The sequence below is a fragment of the Bidens hawaiensis genome, unplaced genomic scaffold, assembly GCF_021521415.1.
Source record: "Bidens hawaiensis isolate Kalapana, Puna unplaced genomic scaffold, B.hawaiensis_p1.1 tig00023714_1, whole genome shotgun sequence".
NCBI classification, from domain to species: domain Eukaryota; kingdom Viridiplantae; phylum Streptophyta; class Magnoliopsida; order Asterales; family Asteraceae; genus Bidens; species Bidens hawaiensis.
Window position 1 is genome coordinate 52,914 of NW_027493728.1, and position 22,292 is coordinate 75,205.

The 22,292-nt window shown below is 35.0% G+C and overlaps 4 protein-coding genes across 5 annotated transcripts; 3 read left to right on the forward strand and 1 right to left on the reverse strand.

The window, feature by feature from the left end:
• Nucleotides 1-1,927: 1,927 nt before the first annotated feature.
• Nucleotides 1,928-7,123, forward strand: LOC143567942 (auxin-responsive protein IAA18-like). The gene is made up of 7 exons (XM_077054216.1): nucleotides 1,928-2,579; nucleotides 2,703-2,761; nucleotides 2,871-3,096; nucleotides 5,806-6,077; nucleotides 6,177-6,324; nucleotides 6,785-6,852; nucleotides 6,944-7,123. Exons 3-7 carry the CDS (start codon nucleotides 2,876-2,878, stop codon nucleotides 6,973-6,975), a joined length of 741 nt encoding a protein of 246 aa, XP_076910331.1. The 5' UTR covers nucleotides 1,928-2,579; nucleotides 2,703-2,761; nucleotides 2,871-2,875; the 3' UTR covers nucleotides 6,976-7,123.
• Nucleotides 7,124-7,252: 129 nt separating this feature from the next.
• On the reverse strand, nucleotides 7,253-11,310 carry LOC143567939 (nuclear poly(A) polymerase 4-like). Of its 2 annotated transcripts, none has more exons than XM_077054214.1 (10): nucleotides 11,076-11,310; nucleotides 10,949-11,026; nucleotides 9,694-9,801; nucleotides 9,512-9,574; nucleotides 9,258-9,419; nucleotides 9,064-9,177; nucleotides 8,595-8,987; nucleotides 8,358-8,522; nucleotides 7,766-8,275; nucleotides 7,253-7,634 (listed from the first exon to the last, which is right to left on the reverse strand). In XM_077054214.1, exons 1-10 carry the CDS (start codon nucleotides 11,166-11,168, stop codon nucleotides 7,479-7,481), a joined length of 1,842 nt encoding a protein of 613 aa, XP_076910329.1. In that variant the 5' UTR covers nucleotides 11,169-11,310; the 3' UTR covers nucleotides 7,253-7,478. The 2 variants fall into 2 exon arrangements, with proteins under 2 accessions (XP_076910329.1, XP_076910328.1); XM_077054213.1 differs by having other exon boundaries at nucleotides 7,760-8,275.
• A 2,073-nt stretch (nucleotides 11,311-13,383) lies between these two features.
• Nucleotides 13,384-16,087, forward strand: LOC143567941 (nuclear poly(A) polymerase 4-like). Its single transcript, XM_077054215.1, has 10 exons — nucleotides 13,384-13,494; nucleotides 13,560-13,637; nucleotides 13,753-13,860; nucleotides 13,995-14,057; nucleotides 14,202-14,363; nucleotides 14,439-14,552; nucleotides 14,858-14,920; nucleotides 14,994-15,323; nucleotides 15,414-15,578; nucleotides 15,647-16,087. The coding sequence occupies exons 1-10, from the start codon at nucleotides 13,384-13,386 to the stop codon at nucleotides 15,989-15,991; spliced, it is 1,539 nt and encodes a 512-aa protein (XP_076910330.1). The 3' UTR covers nucleotides 15,992-16,087.
• Nucleotides 16,088-19,844: 3,757 nt separating this feature from the next.
• LOC143567935 (protein IQ-domain 26-like) lies at nucleotides 19,845-21,668 on the forward strand. Its single transcript, XM_077054210.1, has 3 exons — nucleotides 19,845-20,455; nucleotides 20,542-20,751; nucleotides 20,897-21,668. Exons 1-3 carry the CDS (start codon nucleotides 20,075-20,077, stop codon nucleotides 21,491-21,493), a joined length of 1,188 nt encoding a protein of 395 aa, XP_076910325.1. The 5' UTR covers nucleotides 19,845-20,074; the 3' UTR covers nucleotides 21,494-21,668.
• Nucleotides 21,669-22,292: the final 624 nt, after the last annotated feature.

Consider the following 22,292-nt stretch of genomic DNA (forward strand, 5'->3'; position numbering starts at 1 on the left):
GCAATTAATGCGATGAATTTAATGCGGAAGAGAGAGAAATCGCAGGTGCAATGAAACTATGACACGTGGCAATAAGCAAGCTGGCAACAGCTGTTGAAAGGACGCGTGCCATTAATTTCGCGGCCACGCGCCCGAAAATTCGCGCCCACGCGCCTGAAAAAGCGCCTGGAATGACCATATACTGTCACGTCGCCATAACTTCCTGCACGTCCTGACACTGTCAGAAGAAACCGTCGGACGACGTTTCAATAGTTTGGACTGTTCTTATCCTTTTACCAACTCTTCGAATTTCAAAATTTCAAAAAGATTCAAAAGTAAGCGGGAAAATACCCATTACCTTGGCAACCAAGTAACTATAAGACAGGTGCGGGTACAGTGTTAAGGCAAAACCCTTCACATACTTAGCACCCGCAGGGAATTGTCGCCAGGAATACCTTGGAAGTAAAGTAACCGTAAGACGAGTGCGGGTACAGTGTCAAGGCGAAACCCTTCACATACTTAGCGCTCCGCAGGGAATTCAAACCAAGAAGGATCTTCTGGGCCATGCTTGCGGAAACGGGAATAACATCCCCGCATAGCGGGAACGTCGAGAACTATATTGTTTGAAACTCCAAGATGGAATTGGTGGTTTTAACATAATTGATCACTATGTTCAAAACTACCAAAACCCCATGGAGAATCCACACAAGTGGGACTCAACGCTCCTGACTTGCGAGGTTACAGACCTACCCGCTTCATACCCAAAGATCAAGCAGAAAAGTCGGGAATTTCTGCGTGACATTAGGAAAACCGCGGGAAGAATCCCCACGGAAAACCTTAAAACTAAAAACCCTTTTCAAAACCCCTTGCTAAAGTCCAAAAGTTCACCTCACTTATTAATAATTCATGAGAAGAACATTGGACTGGGGGGACTTGAAAAGGTAGGTCCCAGCAGAGCTCAGTTGGACCCGCAAGACTCACCTTGAAGAGGGACGTCTGCGCAACGACCAACTGCTTCCGCAGGACCCACCATGCTCAGAGATGAAGACCTTACGCGCAATACGCCAGCTGTTCCCGCAGGGAAAGCCTCCCAATGGTAAAGTACCCCGCTTGTTCCCGCAGTTGCGGATACAAGCCATCAAGGAAGGCTACCCGCACTAATAGCAAGGCTACACGCACAAGGCACTAACTCTTGATACTTCAGTAACGTCACCTGAAGGAATGAGCAAGGCGGGAATACTCCCGCCCAAATGAGCCAGTCCATATGCTTCTGGAAGATCTTTTGTACTATACCTGCCAAGGTATGGGCAAAACAGACGATCTGACCAAAACAGCCCATGAACCAATCACAAGGTGACAGCTCACCGACAACAGTACGAGGAGGAGCACCCTCTAGTACTGTTTGTCACTATTAGCCGCTGCCTACTCACCAACCCTTACTATGGGACGTGCGTAGCCTACAGTTGGTGGAACAGTGCATAGCCGGCAGTAAAGGAACAGTATACAGCCGGCCTTGTCACTATCGGCCGCAGCCTATCCACCAACCAGCATGGCTTGTGCGTAGCCCACTGTTGGTAGAACAGGAATACTATTCAGCCGGCTGTACCTTCTTGGAAACCTACCTTCGGCTATAAATACTCCAACACCTTGGAATGGTAAGGACATCATCTGATATCTCATTATCTTATCTTCTCTAGCAATCTCTTAATATACACTTATATTCAGAGTAATCTAGTCTGATTCTCACGCCGGAGGGTGGTCACAAGGAGGAACCCCCCCTTCTCAGTGACGAGCTTACGGTGTCTGTTTTGCAGGTCACCTGAAGAACAACTTTCTCTGCTGGACCTCATCCTCGGGAAACATTACTTAACCCCCAGATTATCCGTAATCTGCTCGGGGTCACTTAGTGTTTCTTCACTGTGTGTTTTGAGTGAAAAAGAATCTCTCTCTTTCATTTTCTTTACACTCTTTTCCTTATTTTTGATTTATTATTATTATTATTATTATTATTATTATTATTTTGTCACACTTGTACATGTTGTTACCTATTGGTCTATTCTCTGCATATCTTCAAGATTTGAGACAGGCCTCTAGTCAACAGTAGACACCCTTAGCTATATAGCCATAAAGCGCACACACACACACAGAGTTATGTTTGCAGTGACAGAAAATAATAATCAAGAAAAGATATTAACTTTTACACCCTACACACCCATTACCCATCTCAAGTTCTGTTATATTAATTAGTTTCTTGAAGCATAAAAGACAAAGAAAGCAGCTAGCTTTGTTCAACCAGGTAATCAAGATTGTATTTTTATTTAATGTTCTGTAGTTAAGTTTGTTATATTAATTGATTTTATAGGTTTTTATTACATCTTGCAGGTTTTTTTGAAGCTAAAAAGACAGAAAGCAGCTGGCTTTTGTTCAAACCAGGTAAATCAAGATTGTATTTTTATTTAAATTTTATATTTTGTTTAATGTTCTGCAGATGGGTTTGTTATATTAATTGATTTTATAGGGTTTTATTACATCTTGCAGGTTTCTTGAAGCAAAAAAGACAAAGAAAGCAGCTGGCTTTTGTTCATTTTTGTTCAAACTAGGTAAATCAAGATTGTATTTTCTATAAAATAAATAAAAATTTAAAATTTTTATATTTTGTTTAATATTCTGGGGTTGGGTTTTTAATATTAATTGATTTCATAGGGTTTTATTACATCTTTCAGGTTTCTTGAAGCAAAAAGGACAGAAAGCATCTGGCTTTTGTTCACTTTTGTTAAACTAGGTAAATCAAGATTGTATTTTTATATAAATTTTATATTTTTTTATATTTTTATTGATGTTTTGGAGATGGGTTTTGTTTATTTTCTAAAATCTTGAATTTTTTTATAAAGTCAAAATGGATGGAAGGTATTCCAGAAAAGAAGAGATGCATCCTCAACTGTTGGATTTGAATCATATGATCACTGATGAGAGAAACTGGTTTGCAAAGAAAGATGATCATAATCTTGGTGATGAAAAGAAGCTAGAATTAAGGCTTGGTCCACCTGGTGTTGAAGATTGGTCTGTTACAGATGCACATAAGAACTACAAATCATCACAAAAAGCATCTCATAAAAGGTACAATTTTTTTTAAAAAAATGTGAGATTTGTAATTTCATTGTCCATGCATGTAAACAAAAAGAAATTTCATGTATTCTCTCTCTGCACACACACATCTGCACTAATTTGGATTTCATATCTTTTTTGTTTATATTTTTCTTTGTATGTATCTGTTTCATATTTTTGGGAAACTCACCAACTCATGTATTCTTGTTTTGTTTTGTTTGGACACTAATGGTGGTGGTACTCTGCTGCCTGATTTTCTAAATCTTATCTGTCATTAAAATTTTGCAGTATCATGGGTGTACCACCAGTCTTTTAAGGCTGAGGGGTGTGGGGGCTCTAACGGGGGCGCGAGTGGGGGCTCCAGCCAATAATATTGTGACGTGTGGCAGAGAGAGAAACTGGATAAGATGGGTGTTGGAGCCCCCGCTGGAGCCCCTGGCCCTCGTGTGGAGGGGCGCGAGCAGGGGCTCCAGCGGGTTTTTTTTTTTTTATTTTTTTATAAATATATTCAAAAAACGTATTATTAAAAAACTCATAAATTATAAAAAAAAACACACATTTTTTTTAAAATTCAAATTACAAAAAAAACATACTAAAAATTAAACAAACAATAATACTTAATAATTCTACTAATCTAATACAAGATCATCGGGTCGCCTCTCCCACAAATGTTCAACCAACTCATGTCGAAGCTCCCCGTGTATCTCACGGCTCTTGATATTTGCTATGTTGTGAAGTTTTTGTTGATCACTGATTGTGGACGGTTGTGGCGGAATGTCACCTTGGTAGTTTTGGCAGATAGCTTTGCCCTCGTCTTCTAACGTCATGTTGTGTAGGATCAGACACGTGTAGACGACGTCCGTTATCCTCTCCCGAGTCCAATAACGTATCGGGTTCGCCAGAACATAATATTGTTTTTTTATAGCTCCAAAAGCTCTTTCAATATCTTTTCTAGCAGACTCTTGCTTCTTCGTAAAATACTTCCGTTTGTCGGCGATTGGATCTGTAAAAGCTTGAACTAACAAAGCCCATTCGTTGTAAATACCATCGACCAGATAGTACCCGTACTTGAAGAGTTCTCCATTTGCAACAAAAGATTGAGGTGGTTCAACCCCGTCGATAAGGTCGTTGATCAAATTTGACTGATCGATAACATTAAGATCGTTATTTGACCCAGCAACACCAAAAAAAGCATGCCAAAACCAAAGATCCTGTGACACCGCCGCCTCAAGTATAAGGGTCGGCCCTTCATGATCACCACGGTGGAACTGACCTCGCCAGGCCGTTGGACACATAGCCCATCCAACATGCGTACAATCGATGCTACCTAGCATCCCAGGAAAACCATGTTTTTCTGCGTGCACCTCATATATGCGTTGGATGTCATACATTGTAGGTTTACGCAGATATCTCCGAGCGTAAGTCGATATGACTCCTACGTACAATATACATTACAAAATGTAATAAATATTTAATAAAAAGTAAAATTAATGTTTTTTACCTTGGCAGAAAAAATGAAGGGATTCACGTGCAACCCTTTTCGACATCTGTAAATACTCATCCAAAGCGTCCGACGAGATGCCGTACGCTAATTGACGGATAGCAGCCGTGCATTTTTGAAGAGGGGTAAAACCGGGGAGACCCCTAGCATCCTCCCTTTGTTGAAAAAAGGGATACCGTGCCTCTAAATCACTTGCTATACGCATGAACAATTGTCTGCTCATTCGGAAACGAGTTCGAAAATCCGACTCCGCATATACCGGTTGAGGGCTAAAATAATGCCTAATCAAAATATCGTTAGCACCCGATCGATCACGATCACGAGGTGGTGCTCTAACCCTCGGGAGTCGAGGTTGATGGGCTTGATTTTGCAAGAGATTGACCACGGTTGCGGTCAAAACTCCCCCTACATGAAGAAGCAAATCATCCTCTTCGGAGGAGTCGGAATCAGACGAGTACGACGACATTATTTTTTAAAAAAAAATTATGAAGATGGTTGATTTTGGGTTTTTTTTTGAAGTTGTGGTAATTGATTTATATGAAATTGGTTATATATAGGAAGAAAAAACTTTTTTTTTTATTAAATTATGAGCCCAACGGCTATGTTAAATGGTCCAACAGCTCTTTCACGCATTCCCAAGCCACCTTTACGCCATATGCCTCCCGCGACCCAACTTGCGCCCGCCTTGTTTTCCGCGCTCGCGCCCCTCTGGCGCCTCGGTGGTGTGGTGATCGCGCCTGGGGGCGCGAGCGGAGGGGCTCTCGCGCCCCCGCTGAAGCCCCACACCCCTCAGCTTAACAACCACAGATTCATTTATTTTAGCTGTAAAATTTCATCGGCTTTTTTAAAAATTTGATCTTTTTAGCAAATTTCAGTTATTCTTGATTTTTTAACTTTTGGGATTTTCTGAAAAGTTAATATTTTTAGCTTATTTGAGTGATTCTTGAATTTAACCATTGGTATATAGACAATCTTGAAAAAACTTAACCACAGACTCATTTAACTCTAGTTGTAGTTTTCAAATAATTTGTTTTTTAGCAAATTTGAGTGATTCTTGATTTTAACTTTTGATATTTGGACAATCTTGAAGAAAACAACCACATATTCATTAATTTTAGTTGTAATTTTCATGGGATTTAATAAAAAAATAATATTTTTAGCAAATTTGAGTGAATCTTGATTCTAACTTTTGGTATTTTGAAAATCTTGAAATCTTGAAGAAGTGCACCTGCACCAGTTGTGGGATGGCCTCCAATTCGGTCATTTAGGAAGAATATTGCAAGCAGCAGCTCAAAACAGGCTCCTGTTTCGGATTCTCAAAACGCCATTGTTTCGAACAACGAAAAAATGGTCAAAAATTGCCAAAAAGGGTTCTTTGTGAAGATCAATATGAACGGTGTCCCGATCGGTAGAAAAGTCGATCTTAACGCTTATGACACTTATGAAAAGCTTTCGGTTGCGGTCGATCAACTCTTTAGAGGACTTCTTGCAGGTTATTATTATTAAAGCGTATGATAAGAAAATAAAAATTACACCTTTTTATTAAGTTAATTTTTTAAAGTTACTGACTTGTTAAAATGTGTTTACGCAGCTCAAAACGATACATCCGGAGTTCGGATTAATGGTAATCATGAACACGAAAAACCGATTACCGGTTTGTTAGATGGGAATGGAGAATATACTTTAGTATATGAGGATAATGAAGGGGACAGGATGCTTGTTGGGGATGTGCCATGGCAGTAAGCATCTATCTCATAACTAAATAATAATAATAAATATTTATACAATATGTGTCACAAGTCACAACTAAGTTGTTCACTTTTATATGTTTATTGTCTTATTGTCCACTTTTATGAAATGCAAGAAGTTGTTCCATCTCTCTCTTGTGCCCACACAAGTCTAAAAGAACATTTAACTCTTTTTTGGTTTTGTCTGCAACTCTGCACTTAGATTCCTCCATCACACATACATATCATTCCTTTGTATTAATAATAATAATAAATAATAATAGTATATAGACACATAAGATGCTTGTTGTATGCAACTTTGCTTCCTTTAAACATAGAAATCTAGATCAGGATGATGCTTTATAATGACAACTCATTTAACTAACCTGTCTTCTTATAAACTAATGCAAGTGTGTCCATTATTGAATATAGTTATACATCTAAATATTTATTCTTGGCATGTGTTTTGCAGCATGTTTGTTTCTTCGGTTAAGAGGCTGCGCGTGATAAAGAGTTCCGAAATTTCAAACATATCGCGTTGTAAGTAAACTTTAACTCATCTTCCATGTTAACATCTTTAAAAGTTGTTCATTTGTTTCACTTCAATGATTTTATATATGGTTTTTTGCAGTGGGAAATAAGCAAGAGAAGAGTAAAGTTTGATGATGGTATATGTTTTGTAGCAGTCTTCTGTTTATATGATGTGGGAATGAGAAGAGGCTATTGTTATGTTTTTGATTGGAAGAATCAATATGTAAAATTGGTTTTTCTGACCAAATTTTCTGATTTGTGTTTAAAACTTGTGATAATAACAAGTTTAGATCTTTAGTATTATTATTATTATTCCACTGCTTCTAGTTCTAGCTTTCAATATCTATCATAAATGACACAAACACAAGACACATTCATTTAAAAGCACACTAATATTAAGACTGTTGTATCAAAGCTACAAAACTACCAAATTAGCACTCATCCTAACCCAAACATTTACATCAAACATCAAAACAACTAACTACTACTTTAAACTTCCATTTAACCATCAGCTTGCTGTGCAGAAAACAATCATGGCCAGACAAACAACCAAACAGCATTACTACTTACCATAACTTCTGGCTTCTGTTCTCTACCAACACACAATCTTCGGTTTCAAGCTGTCGATGTCACGCCTAACCTGAAATACAGAAATGAAACCATACGAAACCGAGGTAAATTTCAACTAAAACAATAATAAAACTACACAACACTTGCCTCATAACTGTTTTCTGCTCCAAGTCGGCTGCTTTCGGTATCGAATTCAGTACTGTCTCCGCTTCCACCTTTGACTTCACAATATCGAAAAGAAAACAAAAAACCACAAATCAAATGTTAGAAAAACCATGTTTGATTTGTGGCTAACTACTTACCATGGCTAACTAACACAATAAATAAGAATTTAAATAACCATAACCACAACCTCAACAGCTTCAAACACTTGACTGTTACCACACGCGTTCTCCATCTTGGTTTCTTGAATCTCGCACGAATGGTTTACGATAACCGGAGAAACCGAATCCCGATTCTGTGGGCTTAACGCCTTCCTTTTATGGTGCTGTTCGGTTTCATCCACACAGGTCTCGTTATCTTTTCTCTTTCTAGAATCGTCATTGGATGGAAGTTGACTTGACGGATCGGATGGCGGGGTACGTCTATGACCGTTTGGAAACACGTATAACGGGATCTGTCTTTTACGCACATGCGACACGTAAATATCCATCCCAGGCACCCAAAACGAATACGCACCAACCGATTGCCTAAACTCATCAACGGTACCACGAATGTCAAACTGTTGACCTTCGTGAATCACTTCACCTTGTTTCCTCTGTAATCCCATGAAGAAAGCACTGTGTGAGCATGGCCTTAACAGATCAGAATAATCATGTGGGTACGGATGGCACTGCAGTTTCCCCATCGTGTCCCGCTCAATCTATAAAAGTTCGAAAGAAAATTTTATAATAAAAAGTCAAAACAGTCAGAAAAAGACAGCCAATGGAATTAAGACACATTACCATTAAAGTCAACTGTCTCAAACGAGATTCAACCCAACCTTTCCACGAACGTAAATCATCAGTATTCGCAGCAACAATATCGACCTGGAGATAGTTTCTGTAGCCTTCGAAAAACATATACGGTTGAAACAACGCAGACCACTTGGCTCGGTTAAGTTCTATTGCCTGAATATATCGACGGTCAAAGTCAATGATCAAAGTAAACAACGGACCGTAAACAGATAATAATTACCATACCTCGCATATTCTATTTCCAAACTGAAATTGTTCGGTCATGACACGGAGCGTGCTAGTGGAGACATTATAACTAGAATTCATGCAGGGGTATGCAGGCGTGATGATCGGCATAAGATGAGTGCAGTCCCTGTAGTACCTACGCGGATCCCACACAGCAAATCCTAGCTCCTTTTCTTCTTTTTCACATAGCATAACAGGATTTGGCCACCGCCACTGAGTGTAAACCCTAAAAAACCTCGATACGAGCATACTCGGTATAGCATTTGGATAAAACTGACAAATCCGCGCAACCAGAAGAGCCCAATTCACACCACCAAGAAATCCAGTCACATTTGAATAAACGCCACGCTTTTTGGCCCAATACTTTAAGCAGCGAGGTTTTGTACGGAAATGCTAAAAAAACAATGAAAAAATCAAAAATTAATGATAAAAGCCGGTCAAAGTCAAAACTGAAGAAATAAAATCAAACCTCGACATTGGGAACATGTTTAAGAATCTGATCAGCAACCCTGCAACCATTGAGGCTCCTAACTGTCGGCTCATCAACATCATACAATACAGAAACATCCGAGATGTCTAGATTCTGTTAAAAGATATATTTGCGTCCGTAACGTTTAATCAATATAATAATTTTAATCATGAAAATCATGAACAAAAACTTACATCCGGGACAACCAAAAGTGAAATACTAGCATAAAGAAGATCAATAGATATCCCATTAAACTTGAACTTCATAACCGGAACGTGAGCGTCCGGAATCGGTTGAAGTTCAGTAACTTCCTCCATTCCCGATAATATCCCGTGCAACACAAAGAAGAAATCCTCCTAATAAATATTAAATAACTAGCATGAGTAAAAAGTATACACATTATCTAATACAATCACGTAACGAAACTATTTAAACTATAAGAACTCACATTCCGATTCACATAAGAAGGCCCGACACACAAGGTGTCAATGTCTGCTCCAGGACCATGAACCTACGACCAAAGTTTGAGATTACACAACCGATATTAAAGATTTATTATTATTATTATTATTATTATTATTATTATTATTATTATTATTATTATTATTATTATTCTTTACTAAAACTTACCCCGAGCCGATATGATCCAAAAGTAAATATAACAGCATTAGCATCTTCAACCATCTGATCAGTGTACCCTCGAATACGAGTAAGTTGCTTCACCCAATCCACCACAATCTACACAAAACACATTTTTAAGCCTATAAACAAACCGAGCGAACACGAACAAAGACATGTTCATATTCTTTGACTTAACTTTACCCAAACACGGACATAATCGAACACATTTTGTTTTTGTTTATGTTCATTCATTAAATAAATAGGCATGTTCATGTATTCGTTTAAAACCTAACCGAAAAGTTCACGTATGTAAACAAACATTAACAGGCAAACTTAAACGAACAGAACAAACAAAAATAAACATATTGACCAAACAAAAACGAACATAGGTTAGCATTAAGAAACACAAACTCTAGTGAATGATCAAGATCATAGTTGTCAACAGCAAATAGATGTGAATACCGACTACCTACCTATACGCTAAGTAGCAATAGCAATGAAATAGCAGGCACTATTTGATGTTTAGCAATAAGGTATTAAATTTTTTTTTATAAATGTTTTACATTGAAGTACTCCACCAAAATAGCAACTATAATCAATAAATACCATCACAAAAACTAATAGCATTAAAAAAAAATGAAGACGGTCGCTATCTCACCCTATTATGTTGCTACAGAACACTTAACGCTAACCTGCGGTATTCGCTATAGCGAGCACTATTGACAACTATGATCAAGATGTTTATATTTATACAAATATAACTGCTTATGTATTTAATAAAACTTAAACAAACATACACGCTATGCATTTGATATCACCGATATATAAGTCAGAATATCGTTACCGATAATATCAACGATAATGACCGATATTGGACTAAGATTTGACCGATATATCACCGGTATTCCTGATATCAATGTTTTAAGTCTAAATTATCAACTTTTAGTGTTCAATATAGTGTTTTAAGTCTTAATCAATTCTTACTTGCTACGATTGTTAGTTTTTTGCAATTTGCAAAAGGTTAAATTGTTAATGGTAGGAGTCTATACTTAATTATTAGTGTTAAATTGCTATATATATATATATATATGAATTTTACATGATATTAAAATTACCTATATCCCACCGAGGCATTAACTGCTTAGCATACGCGAACATAAGCATACTACGGTTACAAACAAAACGTGTGATCATGTTCTGTTCATAAACATAATAATAACAACAACAAATAATAATAATAATAAGTTAATTATAAAAGACAGACCTGTTTAATTCTTGCTAAAACCTCTTCTCTCTTATCAGCTTCTTCTTCACTTTCATACAATCCAGCATCATTCAAAAACTTAAAAACAAATACTCAATTAATCACACAAACAAACAAATAATAATACCTTATTTAGTTTCTGGGTTCTGAGTAAATCCGCTTCAGATGGTCCGGCTAACGATAACGGATTGGTAACCCCATGCGATCGTAAACCCACCATTGTTAATTAATTAATTGAAAACCTAACACTTGAATTAAGATTCAGTGTTGTGTTAAAAACCCTAGAGATAGAGAGATAATTGGGGGTAATGGGAACGTGGATCTCAAGAAACTAATAATAATAATAACCGAAATTGGAATTCAAGTATGAAAGTGTAATAATATTAATATTATTATTAATATATTATTTGATATTTTCCCACCGTCTTATCTTTATTTGTTTATCAAACTAGTCCCTCGAGTATTGTCAATCAATGTTGTTGTAAAACTTGATACTAGGCGCAGATAAATCCGTGATTAATAGTGTCTTTATTCTCGCTGATTAATTTGGGTTAATGGATCAATGTTCAAATTTGTCTAAGATTAGTCAGACTTATTCGGTATTTTCTGACGAGATTATGGCAAAAATCGACGATTCCAGCTAAAGTCAGATGTTTCTAGCCAATTTCTGGTAAAACTGTGTTTGTAACTTTAATATATAAAAATGAAAATTAAATAATAAAATGAGTGTGTGTATAAAATTGAAAAATTGGACATTATTTTCTATATGATTTATCTTGATTAATCAATGGTCTCACCCCCACCACTCGACTAGCGACTAGTGATTTCTACATGTTTACAACACTGCTATTAATTGAAATGGCAACCGCGAAACCGTTCATCAGTTTGTTGCGTGGTTTAAGAGCGGTAATTGTTGACATGACTGAACCCAAAAAAAGGTTTGAGTTGAATAACATGACCCATGTAGAAAAACAGGTCCGGTTGAGGCTAACTAACATGACCTGCTTAAAAAAACAGGTTAGATTCGGACTAACCCGCTAACCCATTTAACTATTCAAAGAGGAACCTTTGTAATTATATTTTTATTTATGTTTTGTTTTTGTTTCTTATATTTCAAGATTTTATTATAATTTTCAAAAAGAAAAAAACCAACCCATAATCAAACATTGGGGGTAATGGGAACGTGGATCTAAAGAAATAAGTAACCGAATTGAAATTAAATTTTAAATTGAATTGTTTATTATTATTTGATGATTTGATGATTCTTTTTCCACCGTTTCAATCTTTATTATTTATTTATAAAACCAGTACCTCAACTACCTTTTAATGTATAATATTGACCAGATTTTTCAAATATTTAATGCGTTTGGTTTGGTGGAAAGATAAGGAAGATCTGTTTGCGATCCTAATCACAATGGGCCGAGATATACGACCTAAGGAAGATCTACCAACTGTCCATTAATAGCAATGTCCATTTTCTTGAAAGATTACTTGGTCAAGACGAAACGAATACAACATATATTATTACTGGAAGGCAGATTGGAAAATGAAGTTGAGATATACAAGGACGAGATAGAAGGTGGAATGAGAGTATGAGACCCCCAATGATCGCGATGAAGCTTTATATAATGAGTACATATACAATAACAATGATACGGGTGGCGAAGATTAAACACGTCATGAGACTGAAGAAAAATAATAAAATGTCAAAAATAAAAAAGTAAAATTGTTACCATTTTTTTCTCACTAATTTGCATTTCAATTAATGTACTTTTTGTTGCTGGATGTGGTCCAATTGGCCCAAGTGAGTATTAGAATATGGGCTTGTATATGTTGAGCCTTCAAATAAATTAAACCCATAAGTGAACAATTTTTTCTCATCTATTGTAAATATTAAACTTATCAACTTGTAACTTGGATTCTGAAATTATCAACAATACTAACTGTTTTTTTAAAAGGATGTTGACATTATTTAAATTGTAGCATATTAATTTGAATTGCATGAAAGTCAAATGACTATGAAAATTGAAAATAAAGACCACGTATATAATTTGGATCATTGGATGTACGCATTGTTAATTTTGATTATATAGATATATACAATTTATTCCAACCAAATATATAGAAGGAATATTTATAATACAATTATAAGCATTATTATCCAAATTAAAATACTACAAGTTGAAGAAATGTCAACATTCATCTGTTGACCATTACATCCATGCCTTCCTAAGAATAAACGTAGGTATTTAATTTTTAGTCTTTGGCCATATTGCAATTTACAATATTTTTTTCTTATTTTCCTTGTAATCAAACTATATATAAAATAAATCACCTTATTTCTTGTCTACTTTCTTCTTTCAGTTTTAGAATCCAACACTTTTTATTGTGTGTCACATTAATTCAATCAGTTCTTTTTTTCTTCAAACTATATAATGGCAGAACCCGAGTCCATACCTTCGCCACGACAACTTGGAGTTACCAAAATCATATCTCCCGCGGGACCATCCGAGGCAGATTTACTAAGAACCGAGGAACTGAATAAGGTGAGTTTTGTCGTCTCTTCTTTCACAACGATATAATTAGTTAAGTTTTTGTGTTCTTGTATTAGTTCTTGGTGGATGTTGGACTATATGAAAGTAAAGAAGAATCCGTAAAGAGAATGAAGGTTCTTTCTATAATTAAACAGGTGTCTAAACTTTCTATTATTGATTTTGATAAGTATTATATGAAATATTATGTAACAATCTTATATGTGTCACGTTCGGTGTGCATGACCATCTTTTGTGAATCGGTTATTATAGATTGTAAATGTTTGGGTGAAGCAACTTACTCGTGTACGAGGGTATACAGATAAAATGGTGGAAGATGCAAATGTCGCCTTATATACTTTCGGTTCATATCGGCTTGGGGTAAGATGATCTTGTTCTCTTTATATTGTACATCTTGGTATATGCTACTTCTATTTCAAATACGTAACATGTTAGTTCTATGTAGAAATTAAACATGACTTGTTGATCATAGTCTAAATATTAAACTATGGTAGGTTCATGGTCCGGGGACAAGCATCGACACCTTGTGTGGGGGGCCCTCTTATGTGAATCGAGATGTAAGTTTTTATACTTAAGGAAAATTGGATTTTAATAATCCAGACTATTAATTATTGTTGATAATAAAATTAACTACTAAGTTTAACTTTAGTTTACAAAAATTTAGCATTCATAACTCATGCTAGTTATTTAATATTCATTAGGAGGATTTCTTCTTCGGTTTGCACAACATGTTAACTGAAATGGTAGAAGTTACCGAGCTTCAACCAGTTCCAGGCACTCATGTTCCGGTCATGAAATTCAAATTTGATGGAATATCTATAAACCTTTTTTACGCAAGCATTTGTCTTTTGGTTGTTCCACGCGTAAGTGTTTTGTGATTTTGCGACATTTGTATTCATATAATGACTAAACTTTTCCGTAACAACATTTTTCAGAAGGGGCTAGACATGTTAGATAATTCGGTATTGTATAATGTTGACGAGCCGACAACTAGGAGTCTTAACGGTTGCAGATATACTGATCAGATTCTTAAACTTGTTCCAAGTGTTGAGGTACAAATTATAAATAGAGATAATAATTCTTGAGACAAAGTGATATATTATTGATTAAAGAAACATTGTATTATGTTCCTTTAGGGAATGTATTCAACATTGACATATAACAATTATGTAATGAAATTAAATGCGAAAATAAACAATTAAAGTGATTTACGTGTTTGACACTAAAAAATAAACGATTAGAAAAGTATTTAAAGTTATGGGAATGTTTTTTTTTGTCTACTCTGGACAATTAGGAGTCTGCTAGCTCTTGGATCAGCTTTGTATCAATTTTATCTACATTTTCATACTGTTTTCAGCATTTTCGTACGACGCTTCGTTGCATAAGGTTTTGGGCCAAACAACGTGGCATTTATTCAAACGTAAGTAAACACGAAAATCATATTTTTTTAGTTCGTTTTATTCGTTAAATGATTGACATTTTGACATGTTTAGGTGACAGGATTTCTTGGTGGTGTGAGTTGGGCTATTATGGTTGCGCGTGTTTGTCAACTGAATCCTAATGCTATTCCAAGTATGCTCGTGTCAAGATTTTTTAAGGTTTACACACAATGGCAGTGGCCAAATCCGGTTATGCTTTGTACACTGCAAGAGAATGAGCTTGGATTTGTTGTGTGGGACCCGCGTAAGAACCCTGAGGATCGCACTCATTGTATGCCTATCATAACACCTGCGTACCCATCCATGAATTCTAGCTATAATGTTTCAACTACCACTCTTGGTGTCATTACCGAACAAATCCTATTTGGAAATAGAATATGCGAGGTACGAGCATATTATATTAACGGTCTAGTTTTGTGTATTTGAACTGCTTTCATTTGAACCGGTGCATGTCTGACTACTTTTGTATTTCAGGATATTGAACTTAAGAAAGCCGAGTGGCATGCATTGTTTGAACCGTATATGTTTTTCGAGAGGTACACAAACTACTTGCAAATCGATATAGTTGCTTCGAATACCGATGATTTGCGTGAATGGAAAGATTGGGTTGAGTCTCAAATAAGACAGTTGACTTTAATGGTAAGTTTTTACATAAGCTGACTTTGAGAGTTGACTTTGACTTTTGACTGTATGCAATTTTTTTATAGATTGAACGGGACACGACGGGGAAGCTGCAGTGTCATCCATATCCTCGTGCATATTCGGATCCGTCAAAGCACTGTTCACACATTGCTTTCTTCATGGGATTAATGAGGAAACAAAGTGAAGTGGTTATTGGAGAAGGTCAATCGCAGTTTGACATCCGTGGGACCGTTGATGAGTTTAAGCATTTGGTGAATATGTATATGTATTGGAGACCAGGGATGGATGTTTATGTTTCTCATGTGCGTGCGAAGCAGATCCCGGTGTACGTGTTTTCAGAACGTCTACGCGCAAGTCGAAAGCGGGATCATGATAAGGGTGCCAAAGCATCTACAAGTAGTGATGTTTGAGACTTTTGAGTCATGTAAACTTGACTTGTTTTATTTATTACCATGAATGTTAAGAATCATCATTATGATGTCATCACCATATTTGTTTGTGAGAGACTAAAAATCTAAAATGGAATGTGAAAAATAATATGAATCATGGGCTGCTGATGGTTTGGCAAACCCAAACTGATTTTGGGCTTTACTTGTTCAGGCCCATTTTCTAATGTTAACACTTAACATAGATTATTTTTACTTTCATTATTTTAGGCAGCTTTTGCATTAAAGAGTTCAAAATTGTTTTTGTTAAATTCCACACAATTGTTTTGTTGTTATCTTTTTTGTTGTTTTTTTAATAACGTGTGCTCGTTAACTGGCGGACATCCGTTTCCCCTTCTTTTTGTATGCCATCGTAGCCAAAAACTTTTGCGGTATGTTCTATGTGTCTTACCTTTGATATAGCAGTCTCTTATATGAGTTATGCGGTATGCAAACTACATTGTCTTTATAGATAATCATCGAGATCTTCTTAATACGTTTCTAAATTCTGCACGTTTTTTCTCCGTGTAGCGATTGATCTAGACTCCTATCGCACACTTTTAGCGTGGTTCGTTATCTAAGCGTCAGTGGTATAATAATATACCTTTCATTATATGTTATGCAAATGGAAAAATGGACAAAGGTTTATTCACAGCCTAAAAAACAATTTTAGTAATAACTAGAATAATATGTTGTTATGTACACATGCCAACTAGATATATAATTTTGTAAAAAGAAATAACGAAAGTGACTACAAATCAGATGGTGTTTTTTTTTTGTTTTTGGTGAATCATATTACATATAATTATCTATTTTCACCCCCAAACAAAACTTGACTAGTCATTTTCATTATCTTCATTTCTCCAACATTGATTCCTCTAAAAGAAAATCTAACGTGATTAAATAGTTATGCTATTGGATTTAATTTAAATTTTATATAAAAACATAAATTTAAACTTATAACATGTATTACCTTTTAAAAAAAATCATAGACCTATGGTTTAAATTACATCTGATTACAAAAGGTATGCAAAGTTTAATGTATAGTTCCTTATTTCATCAAATATATATTTTATAAATATAAGTTCTTTTAGGTTATTCTTGATATATTAAAATTATTAACTTGTATAAAATACAAGAACCGTAAAATCACGATAACGGCATGTTAATAACACAATCATTCCATATGTAATGACTATGCAAACGTAGTTTAGATATCGGTATCAATGAAAGTATGAAACATTCTTTTATATATTAATATCATTTTTGTTAGGCTTTAGGAAAAGTTTGTTTAGTATAATTTCATAAAAAGTATCAACGCCATCATTTCTACAAACTTGGAATACCGTTTCATTGAATTTTGACAATGCAAATGTATTTTTTTAAATTGTCTATGACCATTTGTAATATTTATTATAAAGGCGGATAAAGCCTCTAGCAATACCTCCCTGGGACAATATAGAGACATGAAGGGATATATATTGTCGTTTCTATAATAACATCATATGTAGTTTAAAGTCAGGTCATCTCTGAAAATTTAAATACCTCGATTAAGCTGAAATAAAAAGACACGTATACCCTAACGAATAATGAAATATATAAATTAATTTATTTAAACGATGATTAACATTATAATTAATATTTTTTTACCTTTTAAATTTATTTTGAGTCCAATACTTAAATGTGCTATGGATTTGGGCCCAATCTATTTAAGAATATAAAGATTTATGCCTGTTTTTTTTTTGTTTTTTTAACATATATATACAAAAAATATACATTGAACAAATTTTGGTCCCCAAAAATTAAATGTCTTACCCTAATCTCAGGCCGGCCCTACTTAAAATGGTAGTGAGGGGCATTAACCATTTCATATACTTTTTGGAATAAATAAAAAGAAATGATGATTTGACATAAAATGCCCTTTAAGAAGAGCTTGAACTACTACATATGAACTAAGACTATATATTACGAGCTAACTGCAAAACCATACATAAAGCGTCGCGTCACCACTATGCAGGCATGAAGCCATTAAGTAACCAACTCTAAACTAATGTATTGCGAAGTGACTAAAATTTAAATAAAAGAAAAAAAAGTTTGATTGTGAATTGGGGGTGGTCCCCATCCAATTTAGCTCTCTTTGGCGTTAACACAATCACGAAGATGGAGAAAAAAGAGCCCCCCCCCCCCCCCCCAAAAGAAAAATGAACATGGTCCGAACTTCCCCCGCATTCTCACCATAATGTGCAGGTTTAATAGCATCTAAGTTATTATTTATTTTACAAAGTTTAAACTTTAAAGTAAAAGTAATTTTTCTCCTCAAATCCCATTCTCTTTAATTCCATCTACCTTCTCTGATATTCTGCACGAATTTTCCAAAAGATTTATGTGAAGATCAGTTAACCTATTCATTAAAATTGTTTGTCTAATTGTCTGTACTAATGAAATACATCTCAACAATGAACCAGTAAAATTATGTTTTTCCGGACCAATAATAAATGGCACACCAACAAATTAGATTATTTAGGTCCACATTAATTATTAAATTTAAAAAAAGTATGAAAAACAATAACACAATTGAGGGTTAATTTGAAATTTAGAAGGTGGTTGTTGACAACTTGACATAATAATTTCTTCTTTCTCAACTACTTTTTTTGCGTTCCAACATTAATCTATTAATGTTTTGTCTCTAAATCTTTGTATTATTTGACTAGGATTTTGTGGGCGTGTGTATGTGTGACAAGAAGGAAGAAGCTAAATGAGTGTTTTTTTGAAATTTAGAAAGTTTGTATGGTGGTTGTGTGGCCATTTGAGTATTAAACTTGTTGACATTATTATTGCTACTTTCCACAAACTAATCTTTTTAAAAGATCAAACTTCATGTGTTTTTGTCTCTAGATTCTTGGCTTCTTTGACTGGTTTTTGTGTTTGTGCCAATGTTACATAATCATTATTACTATTCTTTTAAATTTTGTTATAAACTTCATAGTTTTCAATTTAACCACTTATGTTTTTGTGCATGTTAGTAATATTTTTTTTATAACCAAAGGACTTTGACCCAATGATATCTTGCGGTGTAATAAGTGCTCCCTTAATTCGAAGGTCAAAGGTTCAAATCCCGTAGTAGATGAATTCGGTGAATTCACGAGTAGATTATTAGTTGTTAAGAAAATAAATTAATATCATTTAATATTATTAATTTCTCCATTATGAAAATAGTAGAATAACTTTTTGTTTTCCTTTCTATCTCCTTATCTTAATTTATTTCTTATTTTCTTTTATTTCATTTTTCAAAAACTTTTTTTAATTACTTATTCTTTTATCTTTCGTTCGGTACATGTATCAGTGCACGGGTATGGTAGCCCAAGTTTTAACGTTATGCTAATAAGCAATGAAAAAACATATATCTATACACTTTTAGTTATATCACGACTATATTTTAAGTTTTCTCTTACATTTAAAAACGACATGGTTTAAAATTGCTAATTTAATCTCTAAAATGTCATAAATGTCGTAATAACCGGATAATGAACTATAAAGACCTAATATAAAACACGCTACCCGTCCCAAACCACGGATTAACCGCCCTCTATTTATCTATTTAAATTGAAACTTCCCTCCCCATTTACCTTCAACTTCATCTCAAAATTCATTTGAAAGATTTATGTCTCATTTTCCAACTTTTTCCTTTGTTTCTTTCTGCATCATCTTTTTGTCACCTAATGCAGTTTATCACGAGGTAATGTCAGAAAACCAAGAATAAAAATTCAAAAATAGGCCATACATTATCTCTCAACACACCATTATTTATATATTTTTTAAGGTTTTGATACCATTTTATTACCACTTTCTTTCTCTCTCTTTCATCACCTCTCTGCATCTCCAACTTGTAAAAGATTCTAAATGTCCTTCCAAATGTTCCTTCACTTGTTAATATTAATATACATATACACTTGGCTCTCACTTTAACCTTATTATTATTATTGTACCACCACATATATACATTGTGTTGTTTTCTTTTCCTCTCTTATTTTCCATATTTGAGTTCACAAAAAAATAAAACAACATAATATGGGAAAAGCTACTAGGTGGTTTAAAGGCTTGTTGGGTATGAAGGATAAAGAAAATGTTAATAGTTTGAATTCGGGTGACCGAAAGGAGAAGAAGCGGTGGAGCTTTGGAAAGCCGTTGAAGGAATCTCAGACACAGACGGCGTCTAGTGTTGACGTCGTCTGGCTGAGATCTTACATGTCTGAGTCAGAAAAAGAACAAAACAAGCATGCAATTGCTGTTGCGGCCGCAACTGCCGCAGCTGCTGATGCGGCAGTTGCGGCCGCACAGGCTGCTGTCGCCGTTGTTCGTCTCACGAACCAACGGCGAACAGTGACGTATAATGATGGGAAAGAGATAATGGCTGCTGTGAAGATTCAGAAAGTGTTTAGATCCCATTTGGTTATTAACTAATCCTTAATCCTTGATACTATTCAATTACATTTTTTTTTTAATTTTAATTAAGTTTTTGGTGATTATTATTTCAGGCTAGAAAGGCTTTAAGAGCTTTAAAAGGGCTAGTAAAACTACAAGCTCTTGTAAGAGGATTTTTGGTGCGAAAACGAGCCGCTGCGACTCTTCATAGTATGCAAGCCCTCATTCGAGCACAGGCCGCAATCAGATCGGAAAGGGCCCGTCGCTCGTTCACCAAGGAGCAACGCTCTGAGCCGCTTGAGTTCCGCCATAGAAAATCAATTGTAAGATGTTTCACTTGTTATTTTAATAACAAACAATTAAATATCACATGTAACAGAGTTATTGGTAGGGTCTGGTACCGGTACTATGAATATTTGATTATTATCATAAATGCAACTAACTTGTCATGTTGTGTAACATTATTAGGGAAAAATTGACAATGAGAGAAATGAATTTCATAGCAAGAGGCTCTCAACATATGAATCCAACACTAATTGCTATGACGAAAGCCCGAAAATAGTCGAAATCGACACCTATAGGCCGCAATCTAGATCCCGACGCATCAACACATGCGCGTCTGATTCCGGAGAGGATTCACATTCCCATTACATAAACATGCCATCCCCCCTCCATTGCCAAAACCCCGCGTGCCTGTCGATCCCCGAATACAACCATCATCAAGATTTCGAGTGGGGATATGTAGGAGACGATTACAAGTACTCAAACACCGCTCAAAGCACTCCTAGTTTCATTAACACAAACCGGTCGAATGGGCCAGTTACACCGGCTAAAAGTGTGTGTGGGGATAGCTTCTTTAGGCCGTATTCGAACCATCCTAGTTACATGGCGGGTACGCAATCGTCTAAGGCTAAGTTGAGGTCACATAGTGCACCTAAACAAAGACCCGACCCAGGGCCGAAGAAGAGGTTGTCACTTAATGAAATAGTGGCATCAAGATATAGTTTAAGTGGCTTGAAGATGCAAAAGACTTGTTCTCAAGTTCAAGAAGCTTTAGATTTGTAATGGTGGGTAGTTTAGCTACTTAGATTATGAATGAATGTGTTGGTTTTGATATAGAGTTTGGGATCATTGCATAGATGTGAACAAGAAATCCTTTTTCTTGGTTTTGTTTGTGTAAATTATATTAAAAGTGTTTTAAGATGATTTGCATGTATGAAATGTTGTTTTGTTGTTTATATATTTTTAATAAATGTTGGTATGAAAGTTGAACACATTTTAAGATGATAATTTGCATGTATGAAATGCTGTTATGTTGTTTATATATTTTTAAAAAAGGTTTTAAAAAAATATTTGTATAAAAGTTGAACACATTTTAAGATGATTTGCATGTATGAAATCTTGCTTTGTTGTTTATATCTTTTTAAAAAAAAGGTTTTTTAAAATGTTGGTATGAAAGCTGAACACATTTTAAGATGGTTTGTATGTATGAAATATTGTTTATATACTTTTTTTAAAAAATTTGGTATGAAAGTTGAACACATTTTAAGATAATTTGCATGTATGAAATGTTGTTTATATAGTTTTAAAAAGATTTAAAGAAATTTTGTATGAAAGACACATTTTAAGATGATTTGCATGTATGCAATATTGTTTATGTATTTTTAGATAAAGGTTTTTGAAAAATGTTGGTATGAAAGTTGAACACATTTTAAGATAATTTGCATGTATGAAATATTTTTTTTGTATATTTTTAAAAAAGTTTTTGACAAATGTTGGTATGAAAGTTGAACACATTTTAAGATGATATATTTGAAGCTCCCAATTACCCTCTTTCCCAATTGAGGCATTTTAAGATTTGGGT

What these genes read in the sequence shown, in the direction of transcription:
- LOC143567942 (XM_077054216.1), top strand. Translation starts at nt 2,876, where the DNA reads ATGGATGGAAGGTATTCCAGAAAAGAAGAGATGCATCCTCAACTGTTG. An exon ending in CTTTAGAGGACTTCTTGCAG is followed by an intron (nt 6,078 to 6,176) that starts GTTATTATTATT and finishes GTGTTTACGCAG; the next exon opens with CTCAAAACGATACATCCGGA. An exon ending in GTTGGGGATGTGCCATGGCA is followed by an intron (nt 6,325 to 6,784) that starts GTAAGCATCTAT and finishes TGTGTTTTGCAG; the next exon opens with CATGTTTGTTTCTTCGGTTA.
- LOC143567939 (XM_077054213.1), bottom strand. Translation starts at nt 11,168, where the DNA reads ATGGTGGGTTTACGATCGCATGGGGTTACCAATCCGTTATCGTTAGCC. An exon ending in AACATGTTCCCAATGTCGAG is followed by an intron (nt 8,988 to 9,063) that starts GTTTGATTTTAT and finishes TTGTTTTTTTAG; the next exon opens with CATTTCCGTACAAAACCTCG. An exon ending in TTGAAGCTGTTGAGGTTGTG is followed by an intron (nt 7,635 to 7,759) that starts GTTATGGTTATT and finishes GATATTGTGAAG; the next exon opens with TCAAAGGTGGAAGCGGAGAC.
- LOC143567941 (XM_077054215.1), top strand. Translation starts at nt 13,384, where the DNA reads ATGGCAGAACCCGAGTCCATACCTTCGCCACGACAACTTGGAGTTACC. An exon ending in GTCTTTTGGTTGTTCCACGC is followed by an intron (nt 14,364 to 14,438) that starts GTAAGTGTTTTG and finishes ATTTTTCAGAAG; the next exon opens with GGGCTAGACATGTTAGATAA. An exon ending in TTGGAAATAGAATATGCGAG is followed by an intron (nt 15,324 to 15,413) that starts GTACGAGCATAT and finishes TTTGTATTTCAG; the next exon opens with GATATTGAACTTAAGAAAGC.
- LOC143567935 (XM_077054210.1), top strand. Translation starts at nt 20,075, where the DNA reads ATGGGAAAAGCTACTAGGTGGTTTAAAGGCTTGTTGGGTATGAAGGAT. An exon ending in AAGTGTTTAGATCCCATTTG is followed by an intron (nt 20,456 to 20,541) that starts GTTATTAACTAA and finishes TTATTATTTCAG; the next exon opens with GCTAGAAAGGCTTTAAGAGC. An exon ending in TCCGCCATAGAAAATCAATT is followed by an intron (nt 20,752 to 20,896) that starts GTAAGATGTTTC and finishes TAACATTATTAG; the next exon opens with GGAAAAATTGACAATGAGAG.